The following is a 20,824-nucleotide window of genomic DNA, read 5'->3' on the forward strand; positions in this document are numbered from 1 at the left end:
GCCAGTGCTCACAGAAAGAAAAAAAAAAACTGTCGACTAAGAATCCTACACCTAGCAAAGCTATGTATCAAAAATTGAGGATAGCTTGAGTTCAGGAGTTCAAGACAGACCTGGGCTACATAATGGGACCTCATCTCTGCTAAAAATAAAAAATATATATTAGCCAGGTGTGGTGGTGTGCACCTACAGTCTCTCAGCTACTTGGGAGGCTGAGGTGAGAGAATTGCTTGAGCTCAGGAGATCTAGGCTACAATGAATTATGATTGCACTCCTGAACTCCAGCCTGAGTGAGAGTGAGGTCCTGTCTGAAACAAAACACCACCAGCACCACCAGCACCACCACCACCACCAATACAGAACCTTAGGGAATATAACAAAAATGTAGTTTTAGTCAATTGTTCCTATTTTAAATTTCTAATTTTTCTGTACATTCTAATGTAAAAAGAAATGACAGCACTGGTGAGACCTAGGCTGGAGAGGCCTGCCCCAGGCTTACATGTTACCTCTGGGCAATCCCTACAAAATCTCCAGAGACATCTAGGGTGAGGAATAAGCCAATGTCAGCATCTCAGAAAAGGGTTGCACTTTAGACCTTCCTGAAGCAAGAGCCTGAGAGAGTTGGGATATAGCAGGAGCACATCGTGCCCTCTTAAGCATTTCCCACCAAGTGACCTAGATACAGGGCTGTCTCTAGGACGTGGGTGCTTGGGTACCAGAGTTCTAAGTTCTGTTGGGGTCTGTCACCAAGGAAGTAAGATCACTTTTTCAAAGTTTCATCCTCTCGGCCCCTTGCTTTCTTCCATAAAACCCATCCAAAGGCCCTGCTGGGCTACTGACTGCTCATTATCCCTGCATGTCAACTCTACCTGTCTCTCTCTCAATTTCTCTCATCTCTTTTACTTACTCTGTCCAGTATTTTCTCCCTCGTTTTCTGCCTATGTCTTTCTTTTTCTCTGTCAGTATGTATTTCTCTCCCTGTCTTTCTACTGCATTCCTCAACTTCAGAAAGCAAGCTCCAGTGTTATGAGCTGCTCTATGCGGTGGCCTACACAACAGAGAATGAGGGAGTGCCCAGGCCCCGGGAGACACTCAGGCTCTCATCTACACTGAATCCAACCAGTACCCACATGAGTGTGCTTGGAAGCCAATCCTCCCACAGCCCAGCTTCAGCTGAGAACACAGTCTCGGCCTCATGGAGTCCCAGGGGCAGGCAGCCAGTGAAGCTGTGTCCAGATTCAGGTCCACATAAACCATAGGATAATAGGGATTTGTTGTTAAAGGTGCTGAGTTTGGGGACAATGTTGTCAGAGAGAAGCAGATCACCATCTTCTTCCAGGCCCCAGAGTCCTCCTTCCCTCTCCTTTTCCCCAGGCTCCCTCTAGATCCACCAGTCTCTTTCTCACATCCTCTGCCAAAGTCACTTCTGCCTGTATGTCTCCACCAGGAGTGGCATCTCCCCAACACACTGTTCCCAGACTTGTGCAGGGCTGGCCCTCTGTTGTCATCCTGGTCATGGCATAAATGTCACCTCAGTGAGGTATTTGGGTCCCTTGAATGCTATGGCCCCCCACCCTCCCTCCCAACAACCTACTTTATTTTAATTATAGCATTTACTCTTCTTTTACATGCACTTGCTTTAGTGTTTTTGTCCATATATCCTCAGACTGTGGGCTCCTTCAGTGGGGGAAAGAGCCACTCCATCACTTCTGAGCACCACATGCTGGGCCCACCAGGGCCCTTGGCACAGATTTTGTTCTGTGGCAGCATTGCTGAGTGAATAGATGAGAAAATGTCTAACATCTTTGTCTGCTCTCTGATCACCTCATAATGACATATTTATTTCTTTTAAGAAACACAATAATTATACTTGATAGTAAAACATAAATGGCAAAATAATTATAACTTCTGAAGTTTCCTGTTGAGTATTAGTGATAGCTTTTATAATTATCCCTATTAAGATTTTAACTTCTATAACTTTTACATTTGATTTTTAATGAAAACCTGTTTTATTTAACTCTGAGTTGTGACAATAAATTTTAGAGTCTATCTCCAAATTATTCTATAGTTTAGTAGTTTTACTCTTTTTATGAATGATTTTGACCCTGATCTTTATTTTGGAAAGAGGAATTCTACAAGTTCTCTAAGAGGTCAGGCCAATCACATTTGTCATCCAGGATTTAGCATCTGATGTTCTAAATAACAGGTGTACAAGTTGATATATCAAGTAACTCTGGACCATATGTATCCTAAATAATTCTAAATTATTTGATGAATATTTGATTTTCTTTAGTTTTTAAAAATTGTTCATTATAACTTGTTAGTTCATGTACAACTCTGAACTCATGCACTAGATTTAAATTCTGCAGTTGCTTACATATCTGGCTCATGGTAAAGGTGGATCTTTAGATGAAATAAACAATTTGGGAATTTATGACAGTTGAGAAAATAATTTCAGAACAAGAAGCAAGAAGGAGAAGTCAATGGTAGGGCAAAAGAAGAGAGGTCAGAATTATAAGGGGCAGGAGGGAGAGCTGCACACCAGGAGGCAACCGAAGGAAAAAGAGGTGAAGGATTTACTAAAACATGTCTAGTTTTTGTTGCTTCTGATTGTAATTTTTTTCATATTTAGCCACAGAATATTTTAGTGGAGCAATGTTTTATTTAGAATTCTATGTAGAGTCTTCTTCCTACCAACTAAAAATACTGCCCATTGGACCTGAGGAATCTTTGTTTTTCTAAAGTGCCTCTCAAAGGAACAATGTTTCTCTAGTCAACATTAATGAATGTGGCCATTAAAGGTTCAAATAATCCTTGATTAAGTAAAGCTATTCAGAGAAATAAGTGTAAGAATTGTAATTAAAGTATATATGTACCAATAGTTTTATCCTAAAATGAAGAGTGTTTAGAGTACAGTTTGTGTGTAATCCTGTGCGCCTAATATCTCAGCCCTAATGCAATGGTTGGCCATATCTTAAAGCAGAAAAAAGCCTATGACCCTAGTGGGTATAATACCAGAGAAAACATGCTCTATGGATTAAAGATGTTTTCTAAAGATGAAAAAAGTGAAAGGAGAATGTAACCAGTTTCACAGTAACTGACAGCAATGCTTATCCAAACTGATGCTGATTGAGGGACAACCACTAACTGTCCTCTCTGTGAGGTTGCCTCAAACAATAGGCACAAAGGTCCTATGCCAATGGTCTACCCTCAGATTGTTCTTATAAAAAAAACTTCAGGCATTATAACACATAACAGTAACACAAGGATAGCACAATGGGATGAAGATGGCCTCATACTACCAAGAATGTCAACGAAATGGGGTCTACAAAATCTAGGTACCAAACTCAGAATAAATAGCTGCAGAACTCAATAGAAAGAGAACAGAGTTCAGCTCTTGTGCTGACTTACCACATCATCATGCACTTGACAAGTCAGGAAAAGCAAGGCAAAGGTGACCTTCATGGGTGGTGCACATAGTCAAGGCTGCCACCTATGGCAGGGGATAGTGCAGAATATATTTCAGTGGAATCTTCATGTCACCATGAAAATTAGCAGACCACCTGAAGTAAGTGCCCTATTCAAGTGTACCATTTTAAAATCTTTTATACCATATTTTTACTGTACCTTTTCTGTTTATACACAAATGCTGACCATTGTGTTACAATTGCCTACAGCATTCAGCATGGTAACACGCTGACAGGTTTGTGGTTTAGGAGCAATAGGCTGTACCATATAGTCTAGGTCTGCGATAGGCTATACCATCTAGGTTTGGGTAAGTACATTCTATGAAGTTCACACAACAATCATATTACACTATTATGCATTTCTCAAGATAAATCCCCACCATCAAAAATGCATGATTGTATAAAAAATAAAATGGATATTGAAAGAGTGAAATTGCTGTCTATTGTTTCATAACATGTAACCCCAAAACTTTGTGGCATAAAATCACAATATTTATTACCTAATTGAGTTTCTGTCAATGAGAAATTCAAGAACAATTTATCATGGTGGTTGTGCCTCAGGACATCTCGTGTGTTTACAGTCAGATTTCAACTGGGGCTGTCATCCAAGGCTTGACCAAAACTAGAAGATCCACTTCCAAGTTTGCTAACATTCATGGCCTGCAAGTTGGTTGGGTTTGTAATTGAAGCCTCAGGTTCTCTCCACGTAGATATTTTTGTAGGACTGCTTGATTGTTCTCACCAAATAGCTGCTGGTTTCTTCCAGAGTGAGTGGCTTAGGAAAAAACAAAGCATAAGCGGCAAAATCTTTTATGACCTAGACTCAGAAGTCACACATGGTCACTTCCATCACATTCCGTTCACCAGAAAGGACTTTTCAGCTTGATATACCTTCAAGAAGAGAATTAGGGTCTATGAAAAGACTTCAAAAAGTTTGTGAAAAAATGAAAGTAAAACACAAAAGTAAAATGTATAAACTTTATTTCTCAACATAAGCTTCATCAAGTTCAAGACACTTTTATAAGCAATAATACCAGCCTTTAGTCTATCCCTACAAAAAGTAAGGTCCTCAGAATTTAGCCATGTCAAGACAGCCTTTTTTACATTATTAACTGAAGAAAAATGGGTCTCCTTTAAAGTTTTTTTAAAATCAAAAAAGAAAAAGAAGTTAGCGGGAGCCAAATCAGGGATAAAAGGTGGATGCCTAATAATTTTCCATGGAAACTCTGGCAAAATTGTCTTTTTTTAACGAGGGGAATGAGGAGGAACATTGTTGTGGTGGAAAAGAATTCTCTGGTGAAATTTTCTGGAAATTTTTCTTCTAAAGCTTTGGCTAACTGTCCCCAAATACTCTCATAATAGCATGTGTTATTGGGTTTTTTGTTTTTGGCCCTCTAGAAAGCCAACAAGCAAAATGCCTTGAGCATTCTAAGACACTGTTACTATGAGCCTTGTTCCAGACAAGTCACCTTTTGCTGAGACTGGACCACTTTCACCTCTTGGTGGCCATTGCTTTAATTGTGTTTTGGCTTGAAAATTTCATTGGAACAGCTGTGTTTGACTTCCTCACACAATTATCTGAAGAAATGCTCAGGATCTTGATTACACTTACATACAATTTCATTTGAAAGCTCTGCCTTTGTCTGCTGCTGATCTAGAAATAAGAGTTTTTGAATCTACTGAGTGGAAAAATTTTTCAAAATTGTGTAAATTTAACCAATTGAGATGGCTATGGTGTTGACTGTTGTTTATACTGTTGTCATTCCTAAAGCAGAGCATGAACAAGATTAATTTCTTTTCTGGTGAATTAATGTGAATTGTCTGCCACTGCAGGCTTTATCTTCAACTCTTATCATCACTTCTTAAAATGAGTTATTCATTTGCAAACTTGTGAATGTTGGGGGGCACCGTCCTCATAAATTGTTATAAAGAATCAGTGATTTTACTATTCTTTCACCCAAAATTGCCATACATTTGATATTTATTCTTGCTTTAGTTTTAGCAGGATTCAAGTTGCTCTAATAGGATCTCTTTTCAAATTGCTGTCTTAGTTTCCTTATTATAATTCCTCAAAATAGATCCTGTTCAGACATGTTATAACAAGTTAGTACAAGTTTATTTAGGTGCAAAATATTTTTGTAATCTATGCATAGTTTTTCCCATATGCATTTTCCATGACTTTTTGAAGATCCTTCATACTTTTTAAAGAGTTTCAAATAATTTTTGAACATATTTTTAAACTATTACAAGAAAATTATCTATAGAACCGAACTTCAGATTTATCAAGTTTGTGATAGGTATAAAGAACCAATGGAAATACCAGATGGGCAGCTTAGCTATTGAAATAGAATTGGAGTTAAATGATTATAGAGGTATTCAGTAAAAACCTGCAGGCATTGAAAAGCATTAAAAAATTTAGAAATAAAATAACAGGATTATATGTGCCATTTAAAAGGAGAGATATCAGAAAAAAATAAGAACATGGAGAAGGACCAATAATAGCAAATGTTATGTAAAATGTAAGGATAGTGAAGCCACTGCTGTTCTCCACAGGAGCATTGACATTTCATCATCAATAATATCCCTGAAACTCCTGCTTCCATTTCCAAAATGCTCTTTGTGAAGCACGGGTTTTTTTTTTGCAGTGACAGCAATCAAAACAAGATTATGAAGTAGACCGGACATAAGCACCACATTTTGGGTGACACTGTCTCCCATCATACCCTGATGGAACTGTCTAGTTTCAGGAAAACAAGCTCAGGGCTCTGACTGATTCTACATTATGGTGAGTTATGTAATTATTTCATTATATATTATAATGCAATATAATAAAGTCTGAAATAAATGTAAAGTACTTTAATTATCCTGAAACCATCCCCCTGCCCAGTCCATGGATAAGTTGTCTTCCATGAAACTAGTCCCTGGTGTCAAAAAGACTGGGGACTGCTGCAATATAGAAAGAAAAATATAAAGAGAGAAAAACACAAAGTCTATAACATGTTGAATAACATATGCACTGATGCTGTACAGAATACACTAATTACATTCAATCATTTAAGTATCAACCAATACCTACAAACTACATACGAATGCCTGGAATTTTTTTAGGAGAACGGTGAATGAAAGAGCAAGAGAGAAAGATATCAAATTAAAAATATACATGTATGATTATCAAAGTGAGACCCCATCTTTATAAAAAAATTTACGATGCACGTCAAGTCGTAATGAGTACTAAGAACAACAATGAAGAACGAGAGAAGAAACAGACAGATAAGTTAATTCATGTAGAATGATCAAGGAAGTTTTTCTGCAATTACAGTGGTTACCATCGCAGGTTTTAGAATCGGGCAGATGCCAGTTTTAATCCTGGCTCTGCATCTTATAGCTGGGTGTCCCATGGACAATTTATTCCATTTTTAAATCTTAGTTTTCTAATTTCTAATTTCTAAATGTTTATATTAGGAATAAAAGCACATAAAAAAACAAATTATAAAGAATCAAGCACAGAAAAATGATGAGACTGTATAATGAAATGGCTGTAAAAATGGAGACACTAAAACTGCCAAACTTATTAGACAATTCTGAAGATTAGAAGATAAATATACATGAAGAATTTAGCATGTCATGTGGCATATAGTTAGCCCATGGTAACTACAATTATTATCCGCATCTTACTAAAGGAAAATATATATCATACTTGGGCATTAAAAAAGCTGTGAGAGGGCCGGGCGCGGTGGCTCAAGCCTGTAATCCCAGCACTTTGGGAGGCCGAGACGGGCGGATCACGAGGTCAGGAGATGGAGACCATCCTGGCTAACACGGTGAAACCCCGTCTCTATTAAGAAATACAAAAAACTAGCCGGGCGAGGTGGCGGGCGCCTGTAGTCCCAGCTACTCGGGAGGCTGAGGCAGGAGAATGGCGGGAACCCGGGAGGCGGAGCTTGCAGTGAGCCAAGATTGCGCCACTGCACTCCAGCCTGGGCGGCAGAGCGAGACTCCGTCTAAAAAAAAAAAAAAAAAAAAAAGCTGTGAGACATAGTTTTTCAAATTATGCAAACACATAATTAAAGATTCAATTTTATATTAAATAGTTCTACCTTTAACATTTTTAAAAGAGATTCCTTGAAAGCATGTGTCAAAAATCTCACATAATGCTTTCTGCTTCTTAACCAAAGTTTAGAGGAACTTAACAATCAAACTCCTAAAATGTAGTTATATTAAATAAACTATTTAAAGCAAGAATAAGCACAGCAGCTTTAGCTTCTTAAAAATTTCTTAAGCATTTCAACTAAAAAAATCATTTGTCTTTCAAATACACAGGAATCTGTTTAGAAAAATTTTAACTAGAAAAAGTTGGAATTCTAAAGTAAAAAGTGCATAAGGCCAAAAAAATTTTCACAGCTTTCAATTTGATGTCAACTGGGGGAAAAAAACACATTCTCTGAAGTTTGCTTTTATACCATTAAACACTTACTTTTTACTACCAGCAATACAGAGCGACTCATTCAGGTTGAATTTTGAAGGTAAACTTTAGCTTAATTTTAAGTTTTGGCTAATTTTTAAGCATTTCTCAATCACCTACCATGATTTCATCTCAAAAACCAAAATCTCAATTTCATTTAGACATTTGGAATATTAAAACAGAAGGTTAAATGCTTCAAAATAATTTTCATGTAGAGGTTTACATATGCAGATCAGGAATCTCCATGTATTACAAAGTTTATGAGAACATAACAAATGTTGATACACACATTTAATTCTGAAATAAATCTTACAACAAATAAAATTGTAACAAATCAAGAAAATTCTGTAGGTTACACATTTTATGTCTAAAAATACAGGTATTGAACACTCAAGGATGGATAAAAGAAGAAATCACAAGAGAAAACAGAAAATATTTAGAGACAAATTAAAAATATGAAATACCAAAAGTTAAGAGATATGTCAAAAACAGTACCATAAGAGAAAAATTTGTAGCTACAAATGATTATAAAAAAATAAGACATCAAATCAATAACTTAACTTTATACCTAATGAACTAAAAACAGAGGGGAAAAGAGGGAGCAAAGAAAAGCTAGCAAAATAAAAAATGATAAAGATAGCAGTGGAAAGAAGTGAAACAGAGAATAGAAAAACAATATTAAAAATCAACAAAACCAAGTTTGTTCTATGAAAAAGTTCAACAAAACTGAAAACTTTAACTAGATTGACTAAGAAAAAAAGAGAATATTCAAATTACAAAACTCAAAATAAAATGGGTTCATTACTACCAAATTTTTGGAGTAAATAAAGGATGTAAGAGAGTACCACAAGGAATTGTAGACTAAAAAATCGAATAACCTAAATAAAATGAACAAATTCCTAGAAACAAAAAACCTACTAAGACTGAATCAGAAAAGTTGAATAAACCTATTCAACAAGGAGATTCAGCAAGAAGATGGCATCAGTAATCAAAAACTCAGCAACAAAGAAAAGCCTGGACCAGATGGCTTCACTGTTGAATTCTACCCAATGTTTAAAGCAAAATTAACGCCAGTTTTTCTCAAACTTTTTCAAAACATTGAAGAGGAGGTAACATTTTCTAACTTATTCTATGAGGCTTGTATTACCCTGACACCAAGCTAGACAAAGGCACCATAAGAAAACTACAAACAAACATCCCTTACAAATGCTGATGCAAAAATCCTCAACAAAATACCAGCAATTCAAATTTAGTGGTACATTAAAAGGATTATACAGTATGAATGAGTATAATTGACTCCTGAAATAAAAGTATGTTCCAACACATGAAAATCAGTGTAATATCACTGTAACATAAAGAAGAAAAAACCCTCATGTGATCATCTTAATCAAAGAAGAAAAAGCATTTGTCAAAATTTAACCCACATGCATGATAAAATATACTTAATAAACTATAAAAAGGAATAAAACACCTTAACATAATGTTATATTTTAAAACACACACACACACATAGCTAACATTATAATGAAAGACTGAAAGTTTTTACCCTAAGAGCAAAAACAAGGGTGCCTGCTTTTACTACTTTTACTTAATATAGTACTGAAGGTTCTAGTTAGCTAAAACAATAAGGCAAGTAAAATAATAAAAGATATTCCGATATTTAAAAAAGTAAAATTTTCTATTCGCAGATGACATAATCTTATATATTAAAAATCTTTTAGTTTCTGTGAGATAAACTATCAGATGCAATAAATAACATTCAGCAAAACTGCAGGATACAAAATCAACACACAAAAATCAGTTGTATTTCTACAATAACAAACTATCTGAAGAAGAAATCAAGACAACAGTATCATTTATGATAGCGTCAAAAAAATAAAATACTTAGAAACAAACTTAACCAAGGAAATGAAAAACCTGCATAGCAAAAACTATAAACATTGCAGAAAAGTATTAAAGATGACACAAATAAATGAAAAGACATCATATGTTTATGGATTGGAAGACAAAACCTTGTCAAGATGCCATTGTTATCTATAGTCACCTATAGATTCAATAAAATCACTATAAAAATTCCAATATTTGAAAAAATAGAAAATCCTATTCTAAAATTCAGATGAAATCTCAAAAAACCCCAAGTAGCCAAATCAATCTTAAAAACTAACAAAGTTAGAAGACTAACACCTCCTGGTTTCAAACTTACTGTAATGCTTCAGTACCCAAAACGATGTTGTACCAGCATAGAGACAGACATAAAGACCAATGCAATAGAAAAAAAGAACCAAAAAATATGGTCATGATTTTTAACAACGGAGTCAAAACTATTCAATGGGGAAAAGACAGTATATTTTTAAATGGTGTTAAAAACGAATATTTACTTGGAAACCAATAAAGCTGGACCCTTATTTTATACCATATAAAAAACTTAATTTAAAATGGACCGAACATCTAATTGTAAGAGCTAAAACTATAAAACCCTTAGAAGAAAACACAGGAAAAGTGTTTCATAACGTAGAATCTGGCAATAATTTCTTGGATATGACAGTGAAAGCACAGACAACATCAACAAAAATACATGAAAAGAACTTCATCAAAGTGAAAAGCTTTTATGTATCTGAAGATGCAATCAACAGGTTGAAAATAAATTCACAGAGGGAAAGAAAATATTCACACATTATATATTTGATAAGTAATAACCAGGCTATATAAAGACCTCAGCAACAACAACAAAACAATCAAATTTAAACATGAGCAAAGGTTTTAAAATACACATTTCTTTAAAGAAGATAGATAAATGACCAGTAAGCACAGTATAAACTGCGCAGCATCACTAATCATGAGAAAAATGTAAATCCAAACCACAATGCAATACCAACTGACACATATAAGTGTAGCTGCCGTCAAAAAAACCACCACCAGCAAACCAAAACAACAAAGCCCCAGAAAACAGCAAATGCTGGATGTGGACAAGTCAGGACTCCTGCACACTGCTGGGGGAAAGTAAGATGCCACAGCCACTGTGGAAAACAGTAATCACCATATGATCCAGTAATTCCACATCTGGGTATATATGCCAAGAAACTGAAAGTGGGAATTTGCACACCCATGTTTATAGCAGCATTCACAAGAGCCAAAGGGTAGAAAAAGCCCAAATGTCCATGTACAGATGAATGGATGAGCAAATATGATCAATACACACAATGATATATTATTCAGCCTTAAAAAGGAAAGGCATTCTAATACATGCTACAACATAAACCTTGAAAAGATTAACACCAAAAAATGCAAATACTCTACGTTTTCCACTTTTATAGCGTACCTAGAGCAGTTAAATTCATAGACACAGAGAGTAGGATGTGGTTTCCAGGGGATGGGGGGAAGGGAAAGGGGAGCTATTGTTCCATGGATACAGAGTTTCACTTTGGGGTGATGACAGGTTTGGAATGAATAGTGGTGATAGTTGCACAACAACGTATTTGTACTTAATGTACTTAAATTTTCTGTTATACATATTTTACCACAGTAAAAAAAATTAGCAAATATTTAAAAATCTACATGTTTCTTTGAACTGTTTCTTTACATCCCTTGTCCATTTTCAATTTGGTTGTTGGTCTTTTAATAATTTAGGATATATATATATACACACACACACACACATATATATACACACACACATATATATATATAACCCAAATTAGCTTTTTGTCTGTCGTGTATGTTGAGATCTATTTCCCCAGTCTGCTGACTTTTGACTTTGAGACATTTTTCTCGCCTATAAAGTTTTAATTTTTATGGAGTCAAATGCATCAATCTTCTTGTCAAAGACTTATTTATGGGTATGGTGTTTCAGTTTAGGATGATAAAGAAGTTGTAGATATGGATAAAGGAGATGGTTGTGCAACACATTATACTGGATGCCACTCAACTGTACATTCAAACATGGTTAAAATGGTAAGTTTTATGTTGTATATATTTTACCACCAAAAAAGGGTCAGGCTTAGATGTTTATAGGTTAGGGGTTTGGAATACCTCTAACATTTATTCCCCAGGGATCTAATTTATAAAACACCCACACAAGGAAAGTAGATACTGACTTCACAAATTTCCTTATAAGTCCCACAGCAGAGGCTGTCTGGGAAAGCAGAGGTAGAAAAAGTCCATAAACTTGAGGTCAGTGTGAGACCTCCCATCCCCTACTCTGGAATCAGATGGAGGAAGGCATGCATGCAGGCTGAACTCAAGGTCAGTGTGAGACCTCCCACCCCCTACTCTGGAATCAGATGGAGAAAGGCATGCATGCAGGCTGAGATTGAGGTCAGTGTGAGACCTCCCACCCCCTGCTCTGGAATCAGATGGAGGAAGGCATGCATACAGGTGGAGCTGGAGAGATGAGCTGGGTGGCAGAACAGTCCTCCCATGACCCTAGACCTTAAGTGCTCCCACATGCTCTCAGGCATGTATCAAACCAAGAAAGCAGGCTAGGAAGGTAACACAGCTAAGTGTATACAGGGAGCTACAAAATACTTGAGCTGAGCAAATGACACACAAGGAGACAGAAGCAGTATGACCTTTACACAGTGACCTGGCTGAAATCATTTCAGGCTCTCATTAACCAGGCGAGCTCCGCTTTCTCTCTGAGGTAGGTAAACTTGAGGGGTAAAGTGGGAGTTGGGGAAAACAGAAAAGAAAGCCTCATAGTAGTTATTCTAACTCTGTTATAAATCAAAAGTAAAACATAAATGCCCTGTCTCAGGGCCCAAATGTTATGTGAAAAAATGTTTGTCATCTCAGTCACGTGATATGGACTTTAGCAGAGCAGTACACACATGGTCATTATTCCTTTCACTCTGCATGTTGTGTGCTTTCTCAGTTTTATAACGTACCTGATCCACTTGTCTCATCATACTAGCTGCAAACAAGGCCACTGAATGTCACATCAGGTGGCCAGCATGTCTGTGAAGGGCGGAAACTGGGGCAGCCAAATAGCTGGCAGAGGCCAGCTAGTAAGTCCCCAATGCCCACTCCATAGAGGACTCTATGCTTAAAAGACAAGATAAGCAAGTGTCAGGCTGCCTCACTAGCTATCCCCCCAAATAAAAAAAAAAAAGTAACCCCTCCAGGGAACGTGTGTGTACACACAAAAGTACGTGCACACAGCTACATGCAAAGGGGAATGGCTGGGAAGGAACCAAATCCACCTCTGAACACCAGTTACTTGTGGGGAAGGGGAAGGTGAAGCCGCCTGTCAGCATTACTCACCTTTTCAACTGATGAGCTTGCATCAATTTTGGCAATTTCTCATAAAAAGGCAATTTTCACTCCTTGGGTGATCACCCAGGTCCTGCAAAACTGAGCCACCAACAACCACCTGTACCACTTCCCATGAGGCCAAATAATGGCTTCCCTCAAAGCTCAGCCCTCCCACCCACCTCCCAGTCCTGTCCCATGCAGGGGGATACTGGCCTCCTCGGGTACAGGGGTACAGACCAAACCCAACCCACAGACGGCTGGTGAAACCAGCATGTATCCAAGGGCCTTCCCCTGACCTAGGCCACGTGCCCACTGCATAGATAGGCCTGTGCTCGCTCCCCTAGGACAGAGACTCCCTTTTCTTCAGTTGGAATGAGGGATGGGGAGATTCGATGGTGTCCTGTACAGGTTGGTTTCTTCGGCTGGAACAAGGGATGGGGAGATTCGATGGTGTCCTGTACAGGTTGGTTTCTTCGGCTGGAATGAGGGATGGGGAGATTCGATGGTGTCCTGTACAGGTTGGTTTCTTCGGCTGGAACGAGGGATGGGGGGATTTGATGGTGTCCTGTACAGGTTGGTTTCTTCGGCTGGAACGAGGGATGGGGGGATTTGATGGTGTCCTGTACAGGTTGGTTTCTTCGGTTGGAATGAGGGATGGGGAGATTTGATGGTGTCCTGTACAGGTTGGTTTCTTCGGTTGGAATGAGGGATGGGGAGATTTGATGGTGTCCTGTACAGGTTGGATGCTAATCTTGGAGAAGCTTGCCTGAGTTTGGGGCTTTCTCAGCACGTGGTGTGTGCTGCCCCTTCGAGCTTCAGAAGTCCCAGAAGGAAAGTGCTTCTGCGACCCCCATTTACTGGTGAACAGAGGTCAGGTGGTTTGCAGCTGGCCAAGCAGCTGTTAAGTGGCCAACAGGCTGGATCTGCGTCTCACTTGCAGAGGCCCTGCCTGGCTGCTGGGGCTGCCCTGAGACTCCCTCCACCTCCTCTTCCCTCCACAGCTTTTCCAGCTTCTATCCACAGCTGTGCTCCAGGTGGGGAACACCTGTGGGTGCACGAGGGTGCAACTACTCAGAGCCCAGTGTGCTGAACGGCCCCTGCTCTATGCTGTTTCCATATCCAAGCCCAAGCTTATCTATAGCTTCAGCAAATCCAAGCCTCCCTGAATTCCCTGCAAGACCAAGCTGAGCCCTACAACCCCCACTACACTGGTTAGCTGCGAGTCCCAGCCCCTGCTGCCTCCTGAGCCGCTGTCTGTACAGTTCTGAAGTCCTTCAAGAATGTTGAGATCCTAAGCCGACTCTCACCCAAAGAGGTAAACAACCAGGGGCCTCCAGGGGTAGAGAACATACCCAGACAGGTTCTGCTGCCTGTAGGCTTGATATCCTTCCGCTACAACACGCCACGCTTGCTAGGCTGGAAGAGGGGCTCCAGAAACTTGGGAAACCTGGGCCTATAGCTGGCATATGGAAAAGAGGCCTGGAAAAGCACTACTCCTGTCTATGAAGCCCCCAGATGGAACCAGGTAATTGGGAAATACATGTACACCCAGGCTGACCCCCACTCAGACCCACGTGGGAACTGCAGCAGTGACTTGCCCCCTCTGCCACTCTGGCTGTACCACTACAGGAGGGAGGAACATCTAGCCCCAAGCATGAGTGGAGACACTAGGTGTAGGCAGGTTCCAGTGGTTGCTGCAACTGAACCTTCCCAACCAGGTCCATGCAAGGCCATCTCAGATGGGTGCACACCTGGGTTGGGCAAGGACACCCCTCAGACAGTGAGAGCCACTGAGCAGGGCTGTCACAGAGGCTCCTTTTCCTGCTCCAAGAACAGGTTGAGGGGGAGTATGGGGGACATCTGCCCCCTCCCAGCTGCTTCCAGGAGCCACTTCTTTCGAGATGAGGCACTCTCCTGCCTGCCTGTTCCCATTTGGCTGCAATAGACCATTGCCAACATTCAGAGAACAAAAAGGGGTCTCACCTGTTTCCCTGACATGTCGGAGGCAGGTGGGTATGCCCAGGGGATCTGGGGTAGAACCTGTACATCTGCCCACCCCCAGGCTATGCTGGCTTCATCTTATCTGTGTGATGGGGGTGGGGGTGGGGGTGGGAATTACCAAGAGACCATCACACAGGCCGTGGACAAGTTCTACAAGAGCCAGGTAGAAAACCACCGTGCATGCTGCCCGGCACCCAGCTCACACACACACCTCTTATGTGACAGCTTCCCCAAAGCAGGCTTTGAAGTCCGGGCTCCCTAAGAAGCCTGGGGAGGAGACTCTGCCAGGCTAAAGGGCCTATTCCCAAAGGTGCCACTGTCACCAGTCTCATCCTGACAATCTTGGGTTATTTTTGCCCTGAAGTTTTGGAGTGGGGGACAGGGAGACACAGACAGTACGCATTAGCCACCTTTCCAGAGAGCATCAGGCCTCCAGACTGGGGCAGGTCAGACCTCCACTCGGGCGTTTTTCTCACTGGCTGCCAGTTGGGGGAGGAAGCAGCATTGTGACCACCTGCCCGTCTCCCCAGATCCTGTTCAGAAACCCCATCTGTGCCTCTGGAGAGACTGCCCCGAGCACACAGGCCCAGCAACCGCCATCTATGGCCCCCAGGACCTAATCTCCTTCTACATAGGGGTCAGTGCATGTGAGTATACACTGGGCTTGATTCCTGCCCACTAGTCCCTGCCAGATAGCCCATGCCCACCTCAAGAGAATGAGGCCACACAAACACACCCAGGCCGTCATGGTGATGGAGTGGCTGGGGTCCTACTTGCCCACCCTTCATTGCTGGTTCAGAGCCACCTGTCTGACCACATTCCTACCCTGAGATGGGACTTTGGGGACATTGCCCACCAGGGTCACTGACCATTTTTAGGGTTCCAGAAACAGAGCCAGCTGGTCCCCTAGAAGTCTGGAACATGGGATAAGCCAAGGCTTGCCTTCAGAACAGGTTTTCCACCACGTGGCCGCCCAAGGCCCAGGGCATCCCCAGGTTCATGTGAAGCCTGCCTGCCATGTCCACAGCCCCTGCCGACCCCTCCTGGAGCCACGGGAATGCTTGCTCCTGGGCACAGGACAAACCCAGACAGCTTCAGCCTTGCAGGACAACCATGCGCACCTGGCAGCCGTAGCCGGAGGAGGGCCCACAGATAGAAGTTGGAGGTGAAGCCAGATGTTATGAGAATACTTTATTAGGCAAAATCGTATACTATAAAAATGCTTTAAAATGCAGGAGGAGAGGTGAAGACACAAACAAGTGTGTAGTGACACATGGCAGTCAGAACACAGTAAAGAATCCACACTGCTTCCCCCCTTTACCTAGAAAGGGAAAGTTCTAGGCCTCCTCCTCTTCCTCCTCAGCATATTCCTCAAACTCCTCCTCCTCGGCTGTGGCATCCTGATACTGTTGATACTCAGAAACCAGGTCGTTCATGTTGCTCTCCGCCTCCGTAAATTCCATCTCATCCATCCCCTCGCCCGTATACCAATGGAGGAAGGCCTTGCGCCGGAACATTGCTGTAAACTGCTCTGAGACACGCTTGAAGAGCTCCTGGATGGCCGTGTTGTTCCCAATGAAGGTGGCTGACATTTTTAGCCCCCGGGGTGGGATGTCACAGACGGCTGTTTTGACGTTGTGGGGGAGCCAGTCAGCGAAGTAGCTGCTGTTCTTATTTTGAATGTTGAACATTTGTTCATCCACCTCCCTCATGGGCATGCGACCCCTGAAAATGGCAGCCGCCGTTAGGTAGCGGCCATGACGGGGGTCACAAGCTGCCATCATATTCCTAGCATCAAACATCTGCTGCGTAAGCTCAGCGACCGTCAGGGCCCGGTACTGCTGGCTGCCCCGGCTGGTCAGTGGGGCAAAGCCGGGCATGAAGAAATGCAGCCGGGGAAACGGGACCATGTTCACGGCCAGCTTCCGCAGGTCAGCATTCAGCTGGCCTGGGAAGCGCAGGCACGTGGTGACCCCGCTCATGGTGGCAGACACCAGGTGGTTCAGGTCACCATAGGTGGGCGTGGGCAGTTTCAGGGTCCTGGAACAGATGTCGTATAACGCTTCGTTGTCTATACAGAAGGTCTCGTCTGCATTTTCTATGAGCTGGTGGACGGAGAGGGTGGCGTTGTAGGGCTCCACCACCGTGTCTGACACCTTGGGTGAGGGCAGGATGCTGAATGTGTTTATGATCCTGTCTGGGTACTCCTCCCGGATCTTACTGAGCAGAAGGGTACCCATCCCAGACCCCGTGCCCCCACCCAGGGAGTGGGTCAGCTGGAAACCCTGCAGGCAGTCACAGCTCTCAGCCTCCTTTCTGACAACGTCCATCACTGACTCCATCAGCTCCGCGCCTTCTGTGTAGTGCCCCCTGGCCCAGTTGTTTCCGGCCCCACTCTGACCTGTAAGACAGTACAGCCAGTCACTCGATGGCCAGGTATACGGTCATCAGTGGTCACCATAATGCAAAAAGGGCCAAGTGTCACGTCTGAGGTGAGCGCACTGTTCTCCCTGCAGGTGAGCAAATGAAACCCCTCCCCCAGAGTTACAGGGCAGCAGCCTCCCCTGTTAAAAATTAAGTCAGGAGTCAAACCTGAGACGGGCTAACAGACCTCACTGGAGGTGGCTCCTGCCCATTTTCAGGGAAGGCAGTAGCCGCGGCCCCAGCTCAGCTCCCTGCAGGGAGTTGACATCAGTAGCTCTTCACCTTGAGGAGACACCTGGGCCTTCCTCCCAAAGCCCGTTTAGGAGGCAGATGGAGCGACTGGGAGGATAGGAGGGTGTTCAGGGGCCCTGGATCCACGGTTCCCACGGCCATGACCTTGGGGCACTCCTAGATTTTGAGCGGCCCTGGCTAAGAAGCCGCACCCCAGTCCTCCCCCACAGCTCACCGAAGATGAAGTTGTCCGGCCTGAAGATCTGCCCGAAGGGCCCCGAGCGCACAGAGTCCAGGGTGCCTGGCTCCAGATCCACCAGCACAGCGCGGGGCACGTACCTGCCACCTGAGAGGGGCGGGAGGGCATGAGCGAGGGGAGGGCCGCGTTCCCAGGAGGACGGTGGGGAAGGTCGGGGGTCTCACCGCAGGCCTCGTTGTAGTACACGTCGATGCGCTCCAGCTGCAGGCGGCTGTCCCCGTGGTAGGTGCCCGCGGAGTCGATGGCGTGTTCATCAGAGATCACCTCCCAGAACTGCGAGACGGGAGGGGCCGGACAGGCCAGGGCCAGTCACGGGGGTGCCCCAGCTCCTCTCCCACCCCCACCCTCATCCGCACCCCCATCCCTAGGCCGCCGTGTCCCTGGGTCCACCCCGGCCGCCTCGCCAGCCGCCCAGTCCCACCGCGTCCCCGGCAGGGACCCGCCCCCACCCCCACCACTGCCACCATCTTCCCTGGCCACCCGCAGGCCCGAGCTGGGCCCTCAGAGCCCCCACTGCCAACCTTGGCGCCGATCTGATTCCCGCACTGCCCGGCCTGCGTGAGCACGATCTCCCGCATGGCTAAGGCGGGATCAGGGCGGCAGGAGAGACGCGAGGAGGAGGAGCAGACGCGCAGTGACCCAGCCCGCCCTCCGCCAACGCTGAAATAGCCCCGCGCCCACCTCCCCCAGCCTCAGATTAGGCTCCCAGAATAAGCAGCAGCTTTACTTCCACACAGGTGTACCCACCTGTGAGTCCCTTGGCGCTGAACGTCTGTTGGGGAGCTCAGGTGTCCCTGCTGTGGTCCTTTCCACGTTGGGGAAAGCTGGTCAGCTGGAGAACTTCCTCCCATGTCTTTACTAAGACTAAATCCCTAGCTGACCTGAAACTGAATTTTCCTCCCATGTGGGAGGGGAAGACTCTTGTTTCCATACTCACAGAGTGCCTTGCACCTGCCCTAGATTTATGACATATTTTTGTAATTGATGAGTCCTTTCCTCTATTAGGAGATCTGTGGTTAGGAAAGGCCTTCCGTATGTTAACTCAACAGGACTTCATTATAAGCTTTACTTTGGAGCAGTTCAAACCTGCAGTAAGCTATGGGTGTTAGAGATAGTCAGGCCTCTGATTTAGCTAGAGTCTTCTTTAGAGTAGGATCAGCCCTTTCACCTTTCCAGAGGACCACGGTCTCCACGCAGAGTGAAGGTCATATTGGATTCTTCAAGCTGAGGATAGGTGTTGGGATACACCTGCTGTGAAAGATGGGCCCTTGTCGCTTTGCAGGTTTTTAGATTTCCGAAACTGAGGAGTTATTTCTTCTGGTAAACATTTTTCAGATGGGGTGGGAATGCCTCGATCTAACCAGTGAAGGTATCAGTGAGCATTAGCAAATATTTGAATCTCCTGCAGAAAGGCAGCTGAGTAAATTAGAGTTGCCAGTTCTCACCTGGATAGGTTCCTCATTTTGAACAGGTTTAACCGGAGAAGTAGAAAATTGCTTGCTGTTTGGGTCATGTCAGGCACAGCTCTCAGTGCTGAGACACCTGTTTTAGTGTCTTGAAAAGATTTACCCCTATAAACAAATGAGACATTAACAGAAACAAATAATCTCTTCTAGGGTGAAAAGAATCATGAAAGTGCTGAATTATATTCCTGTGATTGATACTTGGCATTAGTAATTTATTACCATCCTTCAGTCAGCTAGAGGGGCCCTGGACTGAAATGCAATCCCTGGCCCGTTTTTGTTCTTCTTCAGAGTATTCTGGCCCAGTTCTATGCTTGCTGACCAGCACACCCATAAGCTTCATTGGCCCTTTCAGTGCAGGGGCCTTGGCTGTGGCATCTACAAGGGCATTTCCTTTTACATGGTCAGTCTCTCTTTTGATGCCCTCTGCAATTAATTATAGTCACTTTTTGGCAGCAAAGCAGCATTCTAACAAGCTCAAAATCTGAATGATGTTGTATGGAAAAGCCCTTGGGGGTCAGGAGTTCCTACCCATTCCAAACTGCAGCATAAGCATGAAGCACTAAAAAATCATACGTGGAATCAGTGTAAATGTTAACTTGTAAATCCTTTCCCAACTGCAGGGGCCTGGTAAGCTCAATTAACTCAGATTTTTGAGCTGAGGTAGAGGCCAGCAAGGCTTGTGCCTTGACTCTCTTGTGCTGACTAATAACAGCATATCTAGCCCTCCTGTTTTCCCGATGCATAAAACAACTTGCATCTGTTAACCACTCTTCCTTGGGATGATCAAGGGATTCATCTCTCTTAAGTCTGGCCTGCTAGAATAAATTTGTTTCATAACCTGTGATGTGCTTTGGCTGTGTCCACAGTCGAATCTTATCTTGAATTGTAGCTCCCATAATTCCCATATATCATTGGAGGGACCCAGTGGGAGGAAATCGAATCAGGGGATGGGTCTTTCCCATGCTGTTCTTGTGACAGTAAATAAGCCTTGTGAGATCAGATGGTTTATTTATTTATTTATTTTTGAGACATAGTCTTGCTCCATTACTCAGGCTGGAGTGCAGTAGCATGATCTCAGCTGACTGCAACCTCTGACTCCTGGGTTCAAGCGATTCTCCTGTCTCAGCCTCCCAAGTAGCTGGGATTATAGGCACCCACCATCATGGCTGTCTAATTTTTGTACTTTTCGTATAGACAGGGTTTCACCATGTTGGCCAGGCTGGCCTCAATCTCCTCACCTCAGGTCATCCACTGCCTTGGCCTCCCA

General features: G+C 43.0%; 1 protein-coding gene across 2 annotated transcripts; it reads right to left on the minus strand.

The window, feature by feature from the left end:
- Positions 1-16,349: 16,349 nt before the first annotated feature.
- LOC105483797 (tubulin beta 8 class VIII) lies at positions 16,350-19,667 on the minus strand. Of its 2 annotated transcripts, none has more exons than XM_071067523.1 (4): positions 18,613-18,727; positions 18,256-18,364; positions 18,068-18,178; positions 16,350-17,578 (listed from the first exon to the last, which is right to left on the minus strand). In XM_071067523.1, the coding sequence occupies exons 1-4, from the start codon at positions 18,667-18,669 to the stop codon at positions 16,515-16,517; spliced, it is 1,341 nt and encodes a 446-aa protein (XP_070923624.1). In that variant the 5' UTR covers positions 18,670-18,727; the 3' UTR covers positions 16,350-16,514. The 2 variants fall into 2 exon arrangements, with proteins under 2 accessions (XP_070923624.1, XP_070923625.1); XM_071067524.1 differs by lacking the exon at positions 18,613-18,727 and adding an exon at positions 18,839-19,667 and having other exon boundaries at positions 16,354-17,578; positions 17,884-18,178.
- Positions 19,668-20,824: the final 1,157 nt, after the last annotated feature.

This window comes from Macaca nemestrina, chromosome 8, assembly GCF_043159975.1.
Source record: "Macaca nemestrina isolate mMacNem1 chromosome 8, mMacNem.hap1, whole genome shotgun sequence".
Taxonomy (NCBI): Eukaryota; Metazoa; Chordata; class Mammalia; order Primates; family Cercopithecidae; genus Macaca; species Macaca nemestrina.